General features: G+C 40.6%; 1 protein-coding gene across 1 annotated transcript in view; it reads left to right on the top strand.

Annotated features, from left to right (window-relative positions):
* Positions 1 to 875: 875 nt before the first annotated feature.
* The window catches only part of syt9b (synaptotagmin IXb), a gene marked incomplete at its 3' end in the record, with an annotated part of 42,993 nt that continues 24,086 nt past the window's right edge, over positions 876 to 19,782 (top strand). The window contains exon 1 of the mRNA XM_079223483.1: positions 876 to 1,038. Within this exon, the coding sequence (XP_079079609.1) occupies positions 891 to 1,038 (148 nt within the window). The 5' untranslated portion in view covers positions 876 to 890. The remainder of the gene's footprint in view (positions 1,039 to 19,782) is intronic.

The following is a 19,782-nucleotide window of genomic DNA, read 5'->3' on the forward strand; positions in this document are numbered from 1 at the left end:
GTGAGCCCCCTTTAGCTCCGTTCAAACACCTCCTACCCAGGAGCACACTGGGGATATTACATTCATTACTCAGGTGTTTACCCGGTGAGAGGAACAACATCTTTGACTTTTTAGACATTAGACGACGGAGAAAAGGAAAGGAAGGCTGAGGGATTTCATGACATTTGTGAAGTGTTCAGGTAGGAGGCGAGCACACGGTGATGTCTACATTTTGGCTTCTCTGTGAGGTAGAGGGTGGTGGTAGAAGAGGAGGGGAGGGGAGGGTGGGGGTTGATGGCACAACTTCCTGTCTGTCTCTCCGCATCCCAGTGCATTGAGAAATAACTGAGCGCAGTGAAAGCCGCGCATTCATTCAAAGACCTTGACTCTCGCTGCTGAAGCCTGGAGGCTCAGAGAGGATTCAGCAGCGGCAGGAGAGAGAGGGGAGGGGACCAGTGATACAGAAAGACAGGAGAGAATAAAGGAAAAAGAAGATACAAAAAAGAGGAGGATTTGCGCGCCGGTTTGGAGCCGTTATTTCCTTCCTCAACAACATAAAAACATGCGATGAAGGATTTGTTTTACGCATGAAAACTTCTCTTCTCTCCACTCTTCTCTCCAGCTTTCAAACACAATTCTCCTGAACATTTTAGGATTTCGCGGATGCGTCGAGGGCACCGGACCTACCCAGGGGTGTAGCCGCGGTACTTCTGGTGCGTCTTTTTGCGCTGGTGGACACTGTGCGCGCGCGCGCGTTTGTGTGTGTGTGGGGTTTTGTGTGTGTGTGTTTGAGAGAGAGAGAGAGAGAGAGAGAGTGAGAGAGAGAGAGAGAGAGAGAGAGCGGTAGTGGTGGTAGGGGTGGTGGAGGATCAGCCGGAGTGGCCGAGCAGTCAGAAGGATGCTGGAGGGCAATGCCTGCAGAAAGAGAGGATGAGATTTGTCGAAAGGCGCTGGAGCTGCTCTCTGACCTGTGCTCCAAGGGGGAGGTGCAGGACGACCACTGCCTGGACTTCATCTACTACTTCAGGGACCTGGCCAGACCGCGCTACACGGACTCAGGTCGGACTCCTCAATCTTCTCTCTGGCTGTTAAAAGTAGATCCGATAGATGTTATTATAGGAACCAGACTTAAAAAGACGAGGCATCTAAAATATGCCGTTTTATGGTCAAATCGAGTTTATCACGAGCTCCGCAGGGGCTGAAACAAAAAAAAAAATATATATTTTTAGAGGAGCATTTAGCAGACTTTTATCTCAAACAGGCACAGCTTCTCTTAAAATGTTCAACTGTGTTTGAATAGACATATAACGTTATATGTATTCCTTTGTACGCGGTTTCACTATATTCCAGTTCACCAAATGAGATAAGAGTGTGATCCGTGAACTTGTTGCTTGCATCCATTAGCACCCAGCAAGCAGAATCTAACAAAGCATCTCAGCACCATATATATATATATATATATATATATATATATATATATATATATATATATATATATATATATATATATATGTATATGGTGCTGAGATTTGGTGCTGAGATTTGTGTGTGTGTGTGTGTGTGTGTGTGTGTGCTTTATGAGGACAATTTAAAATCCACTATCCATCCATCATCATCCTCCTCCTCGCGCAGACTGAAGCTTGTGAGTCTTGGTCTGGTTTCTCTTTCACTGTGGCCCCACCCGATCTCTCCCCACAGCTCACAGCACTTTGCAGGCCTGAGTCTTGCAAAAACAATGAAGACCAGCTGTGTATAATCCAGTTATTTTAGACTCCCAGTAGGGAGTATAGTTGCCATTAATATTGACATTAGAAACAATATTCTGGTCAGAAAGGAGGCCAGTCTGGAAAAAAACAACATCCTTGAAACTTTAATAAGGTGGAATGTTGATAATTATATTCACGCTGCACATTTGTCCACAAAAATCCCCAATACAACTGTAGGAATAGTACAACACGCAAATACCACACATTGGAGTTATTTTCTTTTGGGAGGATTCTATAAAACCAGGCCTCTCCTTCATTGTGCGCATATGAAATGCACATCAGAGCGTGCAGGCTGTTTGATTATCTTTCCTATGTGCGTATGGTCGACTCTACAGTGTACATACAGTGCAGAAGGCGCGTTTGTTAATTAATTTCTCCCCTTCTTTGTGTGTTTGTGTGCGAGCGAGTGTTTACACAATGTTTTTTCTTATTTTCTCCTTAATAGCAGCTGTGGCTGGGCTGCTGGTATTTAAACATGTTACAATCCATCATTAAACATGTATGATGAAGAGGAAGTTCAAGCTACCAGAGTGGTTCCCCTGAGGAGCCATGACCCACTTCCTCTTGTATTAGACTGCTCTAAATGTGCGCACACACACACACACACGCGCACACACACGCGCACACACACACACACACACACACACGCACACACACAGTTTGATCCACAACAAACAACTATCCCTTTTAGTGGAGAGGGGAGAGACTGGAGCTCTCTGATAGTGGAAGTTGTTTTTATTGCAACAGTTTCAAAAAGGCACCCATCCAAACAAGTGCGCACAGATAGAGCTCCAGGCAGAATCTAGTTCTTCTACTTGTGCCACAACGTCCATAAATGAGCCTTACATGAAACTATAATGGGTACTTTTTCATCCACTGGAAATTTTCTAAATAGTTCTAGGTCATTTAAAAGGTGCTCAATACGAGATTCAGAGTGACATGGCAACGTTTGAGCCGGGGCCTCGCAGTGTTTACCTGGGGGGGAACAAGAGATCACGTTTCCTTGAATGGAGATGCTTTACAGTAACAACGACTTTTTCAACACACTTTCAGTTTGCCCTTGTTTGCAGGAGGGAAGCCAGTGCTATACCTCCAGTAGCTGCTTGGGTTGTAGTGCAGGGGGTGTAGGAGAAACAATCACGAGAGTTACAGGGAGGGTGTCTGAACTTCCTTGTGAATCTTTCTCGAATGATGACATAAACATGTAGCAAGTTTTTCGCCAGAGGAAACACAAACCCCAAATATTAAATCTACACCTTCCACCTCCAGTGAAAGGTGCAGAACAAATAGGAGTTGCTAGAAACATGACAAGGGCCTGATCCCTCACCAGCTTCCCACCACCCCTTCCAAATGGGTTTAAGCCGAGCTCAGCACTGCCAGAGGTGGAACTTGAATCTCTATGATGGCGGTGAAGCGTTTGTGTGGGCTTTACCACGTGGTGCAAAGCAGACATTCAGTTTCGACTGTACAAACACATCTTTAACACTAAACCTTGAAGTCAAAAGGAATGCTCTCTCTTCCCGGACTCACTAGCTACTTCCAATGCAGCTCCCCTCACTGACCGAAAGAACCGTCAACTTGTGTGATTTAGAGAATTTTACTTCTAATCTTTACGTTATAGTCTTTATGTTTACTGAGTCATTAGCCAAACAAGGCTTAACTAGTACACATTTCTTCCCAGAACTTAAGATAACAGGTCAAATTAGCAACATACAGAATCATTCTGTGCCTGTTATGATATTTTTGTGAAAAAAATACAACTGAGAACAAATGTACTCTGTTTAAAGTATACTATTTTTGAGCATGCAGCTCCCTGCTCCGCAGTGGACCTCCATGAAGGCAACAGCTGTGGGTGCTGGATTGGTGACGCAATGCAAGGCCTTTTTTCCTTGACCTCATTTGTAGTCTCACCCTCCCTACCTTTTTGAGGCACACAGACTAAGAGGTTACTTTCAGTTTTTTTAAATACTGCATGTATGCATTAAATATGTAGATTTTCATATATGCTAAACATCTCTTGGTTATAATGTCATGCAAAAGCTTCTCCATTTGCACCAATGTTTCACCCAGGTGTCTTCCAGCTATGCTTCCTCAGTGCTTTTTTATTAGGTCGGTATATATATAAGTGCTGTGTGAAAATGAGTTACTATTTCTGACCATTGGGTACAGAGCTGTTGTATTTACTAATGCCTACTGTACACTAGAAGACGTTGAAGAGACTGAAGTCTGTTACCTTCTCCCATCTAAAGACAAAAGTCAAAGAGCTTTTATTTACAGACTATGAGATTTTGCAAGGACAATATTGAACCTATTTGATTTTATCGGAACGTCAAAGCGAGAAAACTGAGTTGAGACAGCTGACTGTATTTTTTTTACCACCATTCACCAAACGATCATGTCAGCGTGATCGTGCCACAGCTCAAAACGCAAAACTAATGATTATATTCTGAAAAGGGATGTCACGAGACAACCCTGTCTCCTAAAAATTACGTTCCCCCAGAACTAATTTCGCATTCCGAATTACGTTTGATCAGAAACGTATCTCCTCCTTGATTATGTTTGTGTTTGACGTATTACACATACGTTGATTATACACGTATACGTTGATTAAACACGTATGTTGATTATACACGTATTTTTGTTTGTGTTTGACGTATTACAAATACGTTTATAATCGTGTTTTTGTGTTATTGTTTCGTTGCTTTATTTAAGCATATTTTAATTTTTAAAATCTGCGGAGAAAAAAGAAAAGAGGTCTGGGCGCCGGCTGCACCGGGAGCCCGAGAGTCGGCCGCACCGGGAGGCGAAGACCGCTTGCCCGTCGTTGTTAGGCCAGTCTTCAGACTGCTTGCAACGGGGCTCGGTCTTCAGACGCTTGGCGTCGCCGTCAGGCCGTCGGTAACAGCCTCCTTTGCGCCGGGCAGAAGGAGTCACAGGACCCAACATCCGGTTTCATCCAAACATCTTAACTGTACTGGTCTTGCAGAAATATTGTAATATGTCAAACACAACGTACTGTTACAGTTAAGATGTTTGGATGTGGTCAGAAATGTTCTGAACACATTCATATCAGTTAGTATTTTGAAAACCGGATGTTGGGTCCCGTGACTCCTTCTGCCCGTTTGAATATTTTTCACGTCAGATTCTGCACTTGATGTGACCACAGAGATCCGAGTGTCTGCTGATGATCGCAGTGGTTTACTGCACTAGATGGAGTTTATCACACACTTTGGGCTGCATTCACAAACAACCCGACTCAGAGAAGACCGGAGCCGGCGCAAAGGAGGCTGTTACCGACGGCCTGACGGCGACGCCAAGCGTCTGAAGACCGAGCCCCGGTGCAGGCAGTCTGAAGACCGGCCTAACAACGACGGGCAAGCGGTCTTCGCCTCCCGGTGCGGTCGACTCTCGGGGATCCGGTGCGGCCGGCGCCCGGCCCGGCCGGCTGTCACTGGCGGGCTGTCACTGGCCTCACCCCGCCCCTCTTTTCTTTTTTCTGCGCAGAGTTTCAAAATTAAAATATGCTTAAATAAAGCAACAAAACAATAACACAAACACACGATTATAAACGTATTTGTAATACGTCAAACACAAACATAAAAACAATAAGACAAAAATACGTGTATAATCAACATATGTGTTTAATCAACGTATACGTGTAATACGTCAAACACAAACATAATCAGGGAGGAGATACGTTTCTGATCAAACGTAATTGGGAATGCGTATTAGTTCTGGGGGAACGTAATTTTTAGGAGACAGGGTTGCACGAGAACCAATATAGACCTGGACCATCCCAGGGAAGATCCAAATATTTCCTGGTAATGCTATATTACATTACATATATTACATTATATTATAGTCTGTAAATTGCTGCTACTCTGACAACACATTTTTCCTTGTATACATTCATTCATATTGTGGACAACCAATAAAGCCAGTAAACATGAGCTGTTAACAACCTGTGGGAAGCACTGTCCTTGGCTATATAACAGAGGTTGTATTGAGTTACATTATGATGCGCTTTCAGCTCTATTCAGTAACAATTAGTACAGAGAGAAAAGAAATGGAATGCCTCATGTAATTGTCCGATCAGGCAAGTGAAAAGATGTGTCATCTTTTCTCTGGTATCAACTAAATACGTACTCTCAGGGGCGGACTGGGGGAAAAAAGTGGCCCACTCAATACATCGCACGTATTGACCAGTCAGTGGCCTACTTGGAAAAATACCCATACAGTTAAAATTATTTTGGAGGATTATAAAGAAATTACATCAAATATGTTTTTTTGAATAGCATTTGGATCAACTAATTTGCCTGGATGGACACATGGAATAAAATGAATCTGGCTATTGTAACACTCCAAGGTAGGTATAGTTTGCCAGATGAATATGCTTAACTCTAGGCTAGTATCAGATGGTTATACGTATAACTACGGAGCCTTAAGGAATGAATGTCATCAGAGAAAGCCCACACAATAAAGAAACTTGAATTCGAGGGTAGAACGTTAGTATGAACTGCAGTGTTTCCCCTAGGTTTACACCTTTTTGTTGTTGTATGTGTGTGTGTGTGGGGGGGATCTCAAGGTCAGCTTTTGGCAAGAAGCCAAGAATTGCCGAGTATTGCATGCACAAGCGTAACCTGTTAACACCTGTTGCGGATGTTTGACCTGCAAATATTGCCCCCTAATATAATGGTAGGGGAAACACTGAACTATATTGTAGAAATGAAGAGAACAGAACATATGATGTGTGAACAGCAGTGGTATATGTAGTGTTGCATGCTGGGTGTGTGATTGTGTGTAGGCGTGTTTAAGGTGCATAAAAACGGCTCAAAAAACGTGTTGAGTAGGCAAGAGCAGTGATTGTCAACCACTGAGAGATCGCTTTTTTGGTTGTTGGTGTGCCGCAGGGTTTTTTTATTGTAGAAAATGTGTTGAAAACTGGGCTAGTGTGAAAGACATTTAATAACACCTAAAACAAAGTTAGACTGACGGAAGAGATTAGATGAGTATTACAAATTAGATTATGGCGGGCCACCACTGTCTGAAAAAACGGACAGTGTTGCAGCAGACACCCTGCTAATGATCCACATATGTTACGTGCTGCCTGGCTATTACGCAGCAGAAGAGACTGATACAAGTCAACAACAATATCCCACAGAAAGATGAAACGCAGAAAGTACTTTAATTTCCTGGTCTCCATGATGGGGGATTGATTAAATGTTTGGGAAAATAGGTTAGGTTTCATTACACCCTTGATTGCATTTTTGAGGAATGGTTGCCAGGCAACATAACATTATTGGATATTTGGGTTGGAAATCTTTGAGCCCCTGGTGATATTCTCGAATGTGCTCAATAAAGTTAATGGCTCACGTCTTCTCATCTCTTCTCTTAATCTGAAATCCACCTACCCACAACACTCATTTGAATCCCCTGCATACAACTACATTTCTTCAGGTGTTATTCATGCGCAGGTATCCCATTTCCTCCCCTCGCGCCACTGTGAACGTCGTTTCCAAGACATTATCCCCATGCTTCCACTCAGAAACACTCCCATGCCCTTTCACCTCAGCTATTGTCTCATATTGACCCGCTGCTGACTTGGCTGTTGCAGTTTATCGAGCTGCACTCAGTGCCGCGCTCCCCGGAGGATGGCGTATCGTACATCGAAGAGTTTAATGAGATGTCTCGAGCCCGAGGCCCGCTCTCTGACTGTAGCAGGCAGTGGAACAATACATTGGTCACAATCACAGGCCTCCGGTACTGAATATGCTCTTAATACGGCTATGAACCTGAAGGTTGGATCTTTTTGTCGATATTAAAATGTAACTTTCTAGAAATGTGATGTCAATATAGTTGATTTCCCCCCGCACCCCTCCCTAGGAGACGGTGTGTGTTGTTTTGGTTGTTTAACTCATGCAAGGGGTGGTTAATATTGGAAAGTTGTAAATGTTTTTACCAGTCTGGCAATGTTGAGCTAAATGATAACATGCTCACATTACCAAACTGGTAATGTTTACCATCATAGCCTTGTGTGTTAGCATGCTAGCATGAAATCATTAGCATTAAACGCAATGTTAGATTTGTCATCAACCAGTTAAGGGATCAACAAACCTGTAACATGACAAAGTTGGGACATCAATGTTTGACCAAATTTAATGTCAATCTATCCAAGAGAGTTATTTAAATTTGGACCACGATGAAATATTTACTGACTAGCAGTTCCCATCTCCAGAGCAAATCATTGAAAATCATGACAAGTGGACCTTACACTCCTCTCTTTGGGAGTATTGTTCAATCATTTATAGTCCGAAATGCAAAGCGTAATTGTGGAAAATAATGAGAATTTCAGAATAAATCATCTGTGATGTTTACACCGGTACAATAGTTTAATTGAAGGTTATTATCTGAGGTGTGCTGGACAGTAAACAAGAATAAACTGGCATCATTGTGAGGACCTTGTGTGTGTCTGATTAGTGTCTGCCCTGCTCAGGGACTTAACAGTGGGTGTGATGGGCCTATAATGAACCTACCTTAGAGGCACGGTGACCTCTTGGCCTATATCCACTCATCACCACTAATGCTTCCAACCACAGCAACCATAAAATGATGCGTTTCCCCTAACTGCCTGAAGTCAGTGGTGTTCATGGTTATTATTATGATATATGGAGTTAATAAGAAGGAACAAAGCCAAACACAGAGAGGTTGTGTTTGGCACTGTGTTTATACAGCTCAGTCATATCTGAAAAACCTGCAGCACATAGTTCGCGAAGAATCAGCGTGGAGGTTGATTGATAGTGGATTTTAAAAAAGACGATATAATAACGATTGTTTGGGGCAGGAAAAAGCCGATAGCAGATGAATTGGCCGATATCAGACATTGAACACGCATCAGCAAAAGTGATCCGAAATGATCACATATGGCCAATAGTCGTGCTAGGCTTACATTAACGGTTAGCCAAATTTTAATGACCATGCTTGTGGCAGGCTTTCAGTCTGACGCATTAATAATTCCATGCTATGCTTATACTTTATGAATTAAGCTTTTTTATATGACTGGTGGAGGCTGTGCAGCCATCGGCCAGTTTAATAATAATAATACATTTTCACAAGTTTTCACACTGTAAATGGCAGTTTGTGACTTGTTACACCACTTAAGGCAGCAACCTTTATTTTCTTGCCACAGTCTTTACCGAACCTTTAGGTGTTTAACCTTAACCATGCCGGATCCAAAGTTTCCAGTTATTTAGTTTTTCCAACTGTTGCCAAAATAGATTTTGGTTACCATTTGTGGTCAGAGTCAAATTCCCTCCCAGCTGGCTTTTGTTGAATGCAAGTAAAAAGTCTGCGTGGAGAGCAAAAGAGGTGGAACGCATTTGCTCAAAAGCAATCTCAAACCCACAAGCTGTCTTCTGACGATGATTTTGATTTTAAGTGTCTTAAAATGAGCTTTTAAACTGGCCATTTGGGGAACAACCCGGTCGTAGACTTCATTTCTCAACTCCAGTCTCCAATCTCAAGTTGCTAAAAAAGTGTACAGTAAACAATGAGTAGCGCACGGAAAAAGGAAGTCTTGGCCCGGAACCCCATACATATTGTCCCTTGCCCCCATAGGCTTAGCCGTTGTCAGACTCACAGTCGATGGCTTTCTAGACCACACTTTTTTGGCTCGCGAGCTACTTTTAAAATGACAAAAATATCTACCTACATTAATAATGGTAAATACCTATATATATATATATATATATATATATATATATATATACCTATTATTATTTTTTTTTTTTTTACCATTTTCTTTTTATTCAACAATAAGTACACCAATACAAGTCAACAACATCGACAACCAGAATAAAAATGAAAAACCTGCTGTCATATCAAGTCCATCCGTGATCCTGTCAGTCTTTCTATAATGTTTATTTCCCCCACTGTGCCCCCCCAATGGGCAATTGTAATGGCCTTTTTACCTGCAACCATGAGTATCTTGAATAGATACAAGTCCCCATCATGTACATCATTCTCTGTGTACATACACAGATACATCAACTTATGATTCATTTGGAATTCGTATCCCAGAATATCTTGTGTTATCCTATGGACCATTCCCCAAAATCCTATTATTTTGGGACAATTCCAGAATATATGTGCATGGTTGGCTTCAGATGACCCACAATTTCTCCAACATGACTTTCTTGTTTCAGAATAATTATTTGATATTTTAGGTGTGATAAAGAACCGTATCAGATTTTTCCAGGAAAACTCTCTCCAGGCTCGCGAACAGGTTGTTGTTTTATGTTTTTCCCACATCTTATCCCATTCATCTTCAGATATTTCCATGTCAAATTCTCTTTCCCATTTTTCTTTTATATACCCTGTTGCATTTTTATCATCCATCAATGCCTTATACTGTATAATGTAGTTATAGTTCGAACCCGGTTCCCTTTATATGCATCAATCATTACTTGCACCACCTTGTTCACTTCTAGAGAGAGCTCCTGTTCAATCCGTTTCCCTTAATAATTCCATACCTGTAAATATTTGTAAAATTCCCGCCAATCCAGGTCATATCTCCCACCGCGCCCAGCTAGTTTAAAACTTCTATCAAAAGCAATCCATTTCAATAAACTTGCGTTCTTCTCCGCCTTATTATGTCTAAGTCATTTTAACCATAATTCCAAGGTGAATTTTGTGATCGAGTCCATTTGATTTCTAACCTTCTTAAATGTTTCCTTATCTCTTATTATACTCTGTATCGGATACATTCCAAATGATTTTTCCATTTCTTTCCATTTTGATTCATAATCTAGTTTACACCAATTATGCATACATATATATATATATATATATATATATATATATATATATATATATATATATATATATATATATATATATATATATATATATTAGGGCTGGGCAAAGTTGAAAAAATGTAACTGATTAATCACATGATTCTTCTGCGATCAATCGCATTATGCGCCAAATTCAATAATGAAGTAAAAACTAGCGTATTGCACACTTTTATTTCAAAGTAATGTTATCAGAAACAGGCCCTCTGGAGCTTAATAGCAAGTTAACAACAGTATATAAATCAAAAATATATGCTAGGGTAGAAACAAAAAGATGTATTTTATTTGTTTAATGCTTCTATATGACTGGTCATTCAATTAAATATTGTATTTGTTTTCAGATGTTATAGATTATTTTATTCTAATGTGAAACAGCTTAATATCATGCTGAAGAAGAAACATTTGTCTTTTATCAGGGAACAACATAAACAGTCTGTTCAGTAGTAAGGGTCCCTGTTAGGGACAAGCCACTCCTTCTTTTGTCCATGTTCAGTAGAAAGGGTCCCTGCTAGGGACAAGCCACTCCTTCTTTTGTCCATGTTCAGTGTAATGGAAATTTAACTTGTCAATTTCCTTCAGCGGAAAACAAATGTGATGTGAAACACTTAAATGTCTTTAAGTATTTACTAAACAGAAACTTGGAAATAATTCAATTGAATGGGCAGAGCTCTTCCCCACAAATGGTTTGGAGGTCTGACCCGGAAAAAATAGTTCACATGAGTTTTATACATCAACAATTATTCTTTGAAATGGTTGCCCTCCCTCCCCCATACACACTGCCATCCGTGTGCAGACAGGGGACAGTCCACGTCACCCAGCTGGTGCCAGCCGCTTGGTCGCGGCCCTGAGAAAGGAAAAGTGATAGCCCAAAGAAAGAAACAAGAAAACAGAAGAATCCAAACAATAGAAAGATACCCCTGCTATCATTTCAAGATGGCCCGGTTCAGTCTGGGCGAACTGACCTCACTAAATGATCCACACGTTTAAGAATAATGCATTCTAAATAAAATTTCCACCACATTCAGTTTGTTGCTTACCTTAAAGATGTATGTTAAAGACCAGCAATTGATTAACTTCATACAAAAGCAATAAGTGCTTTTGATCTTGTTCAGTTCAGTTTTTCTTAACTCAGTCAGAAAAGTCCAGTCTGTGTTGGCTTGAACAAGTGCACTGAAGTCTGGTTGAATGAGGTGGAGATGTGAATGACAGCTGACTTTGCATGTTGTTCTGGGATCTTTTGTGACCTCTTGGATGAGTCGTCGCTGCGCTCTTGGGGTAATTTTGGTCGGCCGGCCACTCCTGGGACGGTTCACCACTGTTCCATGTGGCTGAATTACAACAATTCTGCAAAGATGAGTGGGCCAAAATTCCTCTACAGCGCTGTAAAAGACTCATTGCCAGTTATCGCAAGCGCTTGATTGCAGTTATTGCTGCTAAGGGTGGCCCGACCAGGGCCATGTAGGTTTGGAATTGTTTTTCCCCTTAATAATAAAAACCTTCATTTAAAAACTGCATTTTTTGTTTACTTGTGTTATCTTTGTCTAATATTTAAATTTGTTTGATGATCTGAAACATTTAAGTGTGACAAACATGCAAAAAGATAAGAAATCAGGAAGGGGGCATGCACTTTTTCACACAACTGTATATATATATATACCGAGTATACTTTATATTTACAATATTGGCATACCTTGCATAACTGCATGAACCCTTAGGACACAATACAAATCTGTACATTTTTGGTCATTATATATTGCTTTGATGACTTCACTGAATGGAACCAGCAGGGTTGCATAGTCCGGACAGTAGCTGCTGGGAGCCAGCCTCAGGCAGACTTTCAAATGGTCTTCAGTCATGGTGAAGCAGTGTTTGGACTTAATATTTTTATACAGTCGGCCTTCTCCAGATGTGCACGGAACAGCCGCCTTTGAAGAGCTCTCGCTTGAACAGAACAGGCAATCTTCTTTGCCACATCCATGATCTCTTTCACGTTTAGTATTGTAGCGCATAATGCTTGTTGGTATTATGCAGTGGTAATTAAGGAAGTCTGGAAAATATCATGCTCCCTGTACTTGGCAATAAATCCATTCAAACTGCCAACCATTGCGGGCGCACCTTCCATGGTGATTGACAATAATAGGTTCGTTCGAGATGAGCCAGTTCTGCGCAATAAATCCAAACGTGATCTGTAAACTACAAGAAGCCTAAAGTTCGGAACTAACAGGAAGTAATTTTGTCTCTGACTTCCTGTTACTGACTACTTTGAAGGCAGCTGAAAACTGTCCGACTGACCGCAGTTTTTTGACTGTTGCCGGAGCAACAGGGGAGCGGCCCCTGTTGCTCCGGCCTCCTCTTTTGAACGAGCCTGTTAATTTGCCCGCCGGGAGCTGCGTTTTGTCAATAAAGTTTTTGAAAGAGTGAAAAAAAAAACTCTTGGCCCGGAACCCCATAAATATTGTCCCTTGCCCCCATAGGCTTTGACGTTGTCAGACTCACAGTCGATGGCTTTCTAGACCAGGGGTGCCCACACTTTTTTGGCTCGCGACCTCTTTTTTATAAAAGTCAAAAAGATCTACTTACATAAAAAATGGTAAATACCTATTTTTATATATATATATATATATATATATATATATATATATATATATATATATATGACTGGTCGATCGTGATCAACGTATCAGGCACCCCTGTTCTAGGCCATCTGTGACCTTTTTGAATTTCTGAACAAAAACGATAACGCCAGTGGTTGAATTTTTTGTAAATCTGTGCAATCTTAGCATCAGCTAAACATGTCACGTTGACTCTCGCATACTCGTGGACGTGGAAAGTATAACTTCAGCTTGAGAGTTATATGAGTCCTCTGTGTTCTTGGACTCAGAAGTGGAGTGATGAAAGCTATCCACTGCATCACTTTATAGACTTCCTTCCTCAGGTGGCCCTGCATTGGAATGTGTCCTCGTCACTGTTTTAGCTAATATACTCCTCTATTCTCTGGAAATCAACCCAACCATCTCACAGCCTTCAGCCCCTGAGGTTAAGCTATATGGCCTCATTCTCCATGACATGCCTGAACCCAATTTTTCCTCTGGTCCTCTGGACTTTTTCCGTTGTAGAGGTTCTTTAATTGCTCTCAATGCTTCTCCGTCAAACGTTCACCAAGCTCTGGAGATGGTTTAGAGGTCTTTTACCATAGCCACATTATAGGTGTCCTCTCTCAGCCAAGACTGGAAACATATCTGCAGGATTGCATCGTGCCTGTTCCAACCTTTCTCCATTGGCAACCGTTAGTTTTAAATTGAAAATTAGATATTAAAAGCTAAATCTATGATAAAATGGCTTGCATGAAATTAAATCTAAATTAAATTATTTCAGATTTTGATATGGTTTTGTGTGTTCACCAAATCTGCAGAACTGTGTTTTTCACCCCTGATAATGGATTCATAGTACAGATTGAAACACGCCACATTGGGAAGGACAGAAAAAAGTCATGCTAAATTAGGTTTCGGGCAGTTTTGATGTGCACTGTAACCACAGCTGTACAGATCACAGGATTACTTTTGATATTGGAGATACATTTCATTTATGGGTGTATATTGTTACCAGACACTAGTTGCTCTATAATTCAGCTCCGGCAAAATGTGCATGATGTCCTTTTGATTCGACTGTGTGAGAAGAAAGGCAATCTGTTGGTATAGGGTGCGGAGGGTTAAACACTTTGAATACAGAATAAAGATTGCACAGATGGATGCACTCACACACTAAAGGTTAATGAATAAATCCTCATTCCTGCTTGGAAACTCTCCTAGCCCCCGACAGGAGACAAATGTGATGATGAAATGTGATGCATGTGTTAGTGTCAGTGCATGTCACACTAACCAACGTGATCTGATGGGAAAGTGCATAAATAGAACGCCACTTTTGGCGTTTTGCACGGTCGATTTTGAACGTGAAGGTGAACGTTGTGAATTCAAACAGAACTGCTTGATTATTTCTTGGCAAAAAAAGTTGAGTTTTGTGTTCAAATAAGGATGTTTGTTGCATAAATTAAGTAACGTACATGAGCTAAATAATTAATGGAAATATGCCAACGATTCGAGCACAACTTCTGACAAGCAAAAAAAAGCCGAAACGTGTAGCAATAAGACACAAAATAACGTGCGAAATTGCCGTGTTATTCCATGCTGCAATATGGCACGTGCAGAACTGGCAGGAACATTAAAGTTTCATAGTTGGTGCTGGTGGGTCTCTTCTCTGCTCCTTTCTACAGAATAGCTAGATAATCAGCCACCCCAGAGCGTGTTGTTGATTCTCACAACACCTCATCAAAGGGAGATTTAGTCCAAATCAATAAAAGCAGCCATCTGTGTGTCTGTTCGCTTTGGGGTTTTAAGCTTAATTCACATCAGAGGTAGGAAAACGTCTCTGCTAAGGCTTCTATCAGGAAAAATCCATTTGCAGTGTTGGACAATGAAAATCGGACTCTGATCTCTCCCACTGATGTGCTTCCTGGTGGTGAGACATTCTCTCCATTGCTTCAAAACCTTAGATGCGTTGCTTTTATCACGTCATTTCGACAGAACAATTTGTTGATAGCATTTGCGAAAATGTCGCTGATTGGTGATTAATTTGCCACGTAGTGGTCGTACCTGAACTTCCCTGAACCTGTTGTCGTTGCAGAATTGACCTTTTTCGCTTAGCTCTCTCCCCTTAGTTACTATTACATGCATGGCATGTACTGGAGGTAGGCAGTTAACATGATAAAAACCCTGTCTCCAGCTTTTTAATGGTTCCAGCAAATAGTCTGAAGGGGAACTTCCCCAGTTTATTTCTTACATTAAGGTAATTCTTTTTTGTGTTGCAAGTTTGCTGAAACGTTATGTTTGAATATGCAAATGAGGCATTGTTTTTTCAAATATGTCCTCCAGAATATGAACAGGAATAAAGCAAGGTTCAAAATGATTATTTCATTTTGTTGACATATTAGAGTCAAAGGTTTTTACAAAGGAAATTATATCTCTTTTTATCAGTTCATAAAGTTCATCACCATGAAACTGCTTACATACTTAGCTCTTTTGTTCGTAAAACAATCCACAATTCTTCCCAAGTTTCAAAGTCACAACATTAAAATAGGTCTTCAAAGCATAATAATTACATATTTATTGAATGTTCCGAAAGCACCAAATGAGAACTCAGCAAGTGATTTGACCGCCCTATTGACCACTGAGACTTTGATGTAAGTCACCTCCAATGCCTCAGAACCTATGACACGCTTCATACATAAACTCAAGCAACCCCACCACAAACAATTATACTAATCAAAACCTCTCTAACCTTTTTTAATTATAATTGTCGACTTCCTTTCGCTTATTGATTATTGAAGCTCCTGAATCCAATTAACTGCCACCAGCTGTACAGGGTTTAGGCAGCGGGCGCCTTGATTGCATCCTGCAAAAAGGACTTGAAAAGCAGAGACGCCTTGCGGCTTTAGAAAAGGTTCTTACAAAGGTAATTGAATGAAGCCACGGGCTGTTTTGCGTATTCTAAAAGCCAAACTTATCAAATATGGAGCAACAGTGTTTTATTTATTTTTGCTCTCAAGTATTTTGAAAGTAAGGTGGCTTGAATGGAGAGTGGTTAGCCTCGGACGGAAACACGATTTATATGAGGAGAAATTACTGATATTTGCTGTAATTTATAATGTAATTTGTAATGTAGAAACAGAAAACCATTTATTCACCCCCCCCAACAAATGCATCACCTATTTGGCACATCAAAGCCAGAAAACACGTTGTATATCATCTCCGCTGCTTTCCATTCACCCCAGCTGGTACCCGGTGCATATAGCTGCACACACAGGAGGGCAGGCTGTGTTCCTGCCCGCCTCATTTCACATATCTTAGCGCCAACTGTGCTCTGATAGCAGTGCTTTACAAACATAGATCCCTTTAGGGTTGGGCCTATTTTATTGGGACATTAAAGCGGGAGTTTGTGATCTTCTTTAAAAACATCCTTGTTATATTTGTTGTAATTAAGTGGTCGTAGGCAAGTTACACTATTTGGAATACGGAGGAGTGACGTAGAGACACAGTAGCCCCGCCCTAAGCATACCCTGCTTTATGGTCTGTTTGACTCTAAATGGAGACATGAACTCATGTTTAGAATGTTTAATGAGGGAATAAATCAAGTGAGAAGTAGAGTCATTTTCTCTTCAGACATATTTTTGGAAACAGAGTCACCCCCTGTTATATATATATATATATATATATATATATATATATATATATATATATATATATATATATATATATATATATATATATATATATATATATACAGTATATATAGCTGATCAGTCACACCAACCAAGTTGTTCATCCATCGCTCTTAATGAGCCACTCCCCAGATCAGGAAATTGTGCTGCTGTTCAAGCAGTTTTCTTGAGCTTTGATTTTAGGAAACATTGAGAGAGAATTATCCCATTTGCATTGTCAGGCGTGGGACAAGCTCTTCTTCTGCAAACTGAAAGGGTAAATCAACACTGAATTACAGAGCGGCAACGTTGCTGCACTGCTGTCTGTTGGCTGACACGTTCAGTCCTGTTTGCTGTGCCGTAATCGGTGATGTCACAGCAGGTCGCTCGCTTTTGACAGCTGATAGATGCTGTGCCATGACATCACTGTGGCCCAATGTGTAACACGAATGCAAACACCAATTGAATGGATATGAAATATACCCCCACACCTCTGCTTTACTGGAGAGGTCAACGGTAATTGTTGCAAAGGAGTCCAATCAACGCCATAATCTCGACATCTTGTGCCAATTAATTACATGTTCTATGCCTCGACTTGATGAAGGTGGCATTAATTTACACTGCTTGTATAGCATAGATTGTGAGCTGCAACATTACTGGCTTTAGACAGTATTAAGAATAGGTGGAGACACAGGAGTAGATCTCTGCTCCACTAATTTCCACAAAAGCTGCCAAACCCAGAAGAATGACTCCCTTTCCATCCACTTTCCCGTCTTGTGTATCTGTTTTTGTTTATTGAATATTATAGAAATTATAATTATGATTCCCCTCCCATATGTTCCCATTAACTTTTCCCCCCTATGCCTTAGTTTCACATCCATAGACTATGTATAATTATTAGATGTCACCATACCGCCACCCATTGGTTTGTGGACTACGGGTTTGAAAGATTGAGTTAGGCATTTGGGTCGTGGCCATCTTGTTTTTTTTACAACCAGAAGTGACACAAGCTTTTTAGGCGACCAAAATGTATGTAATGGGAAAGTCTTCCATTACATGTTAACCCTTTTTACTGAAAAAACACTGAGAAATGGTTAAAGTTATAAGACAAAAACACCAAAAGGAGACCCATGTTCTTGTTCCATTTACAACATTAATTACAATAATCTGTAATTCAAACAACGAGACTAAAGTTCCTATTTAACCATTATGTTTTTACTAAACATGGTTTTGTAGTGTTTTGGTTTTAATTTACAATTTGAATCACCATCCAGGAGAAAACATATTTTGTAATCTCTAAATTCAGCACAGAGATGCTTAATGCATCTATAAATGAGTCCAGTTGTTTTACTCGGGGATAGTTCCGAGAGGATACAGTTGTAAAAAATTGAAATATGGATGCATATTTTTTCTTCAATTAGTTTCTAAGTGAATCTGGGCCTTGGGCAGTTTCGATTTTTTTTCTCTTTTGAACTCAAGGACTGGACTATAATTGCATCCATTAATGAGCTCATACACACATCTCACATTGTGCCAGAACACTCTCCGCTGTCCCATTAAGAGATGCTCTCAGCTCTTTTAGTAGGGAAGTCAAACGATAAAGAAAAACACTGTTGAATAGATTTGCAATGCAATATGAACACAACTTCTAACAGCTGTTAAAGCAGAGCATGTATTCATAATGGGAATAGCTTACCTTGGACGATGCTCGAAGTCTCACTGATATTGTCAGTATATCATGCAGACTGCAAAGCATCGTACCAAATAAGGACACTCCGTCCGATGGGTTAAAAAATAACTTCAGACGTTCTTTCTCTCTCTTGAGTCTGATTCAAAATGACGAGCAACAAAGAAAAAGAGAGCTGAAGAAGAAAGCGGTGGCTGAGACGGATACAGAGCGCACAGTCAAATCTCTTTGTAACGCTCTCTCTTTGGGATTGAGAATGAGGGTGTCATCTTATTACATAGCTACCTCGAAAAAGTAGTTACAGAAAATAGCAACAAGCATGTACATGTACTATGAGGAACATGTTACTAAACAGTATCAATGTAATATTAATGCCTCCATATAACCATCATAAGTAAACAAGACCATCAGTGAGAAGATTGGCTTTTTGTCCTCTCTGGGAGCCAACATGGACGCCGCACTGTTGGAGCCCCAGACCGTAATGTGTGCGAGAAAAAGGTTGGCTTTTTGTCCTCTCTGGGAGCCAACACTGACGCCGTGCTGTTGGAGGCCCAGACCACATTGCCGGGCCCGTCGGAGGGAAGGGAGGCGCAGAAGAACCAGAACCATGCACAGGCCAGACTGTCAAACCCTGCTGCCGTACAATTAAGGGTTTTCTAAAGGGGACTCTGGTACTCGTAAAAAAACTAACACTTTTGTCCAAAGGGACTGCCAAAATCTACACAAAAGCTGGTGGTAACTTAGTGTTTGATCAATGAGAAAAATCCTTACTGCTTCTCGCAAGAATGATGACAGCGAAACATTACCACAATTTATGGTTGAATGAATAAAGTGATACAAAAAGGCTTTGGATCACTTTTCCAGTCCTTCGTTATCACATTTATGTGAGAACATTCAATCGTGAGAAACTATGTATAATATAGTGAAATGCATAGGAGCAATCCATCTTGTATGTCTCAAATAAGTTCTATCTTAATTGAGTAGAAAGCAATTGATAGAGCAGGCAGGTTGAGACACGTTAAGAGAATTGTTTCAGGTTTTAATGGTTTGTATTCGATCATATGCCATTTATATTGTGTATACAACATTCATCTCATGCATCAGATTAATCAAATGAAATTTACTTGAGTCGGAGGAGAAAATGTTATACTCTTTCCTTCTCATATAGCATTCTGAATAAACACAGTCTGTCCTCCCTGGGGAGCCAAGTTTGTCTGTGCCAGCGTTTTTCACTGGCAAAGCTGTGTT

The sequence above is a fragment of the Taurulus bubalis genome (assembly GCF_910589615.1).
Source record: "Taurulus bubalis genome assembly, chromosome: 9".
Lineage (NCBI taxonomy): Eukaryota > Metazoa > Chordata > Actinopteri > Perciformes > Cottidae > Taurulus > Taurulus bubalis.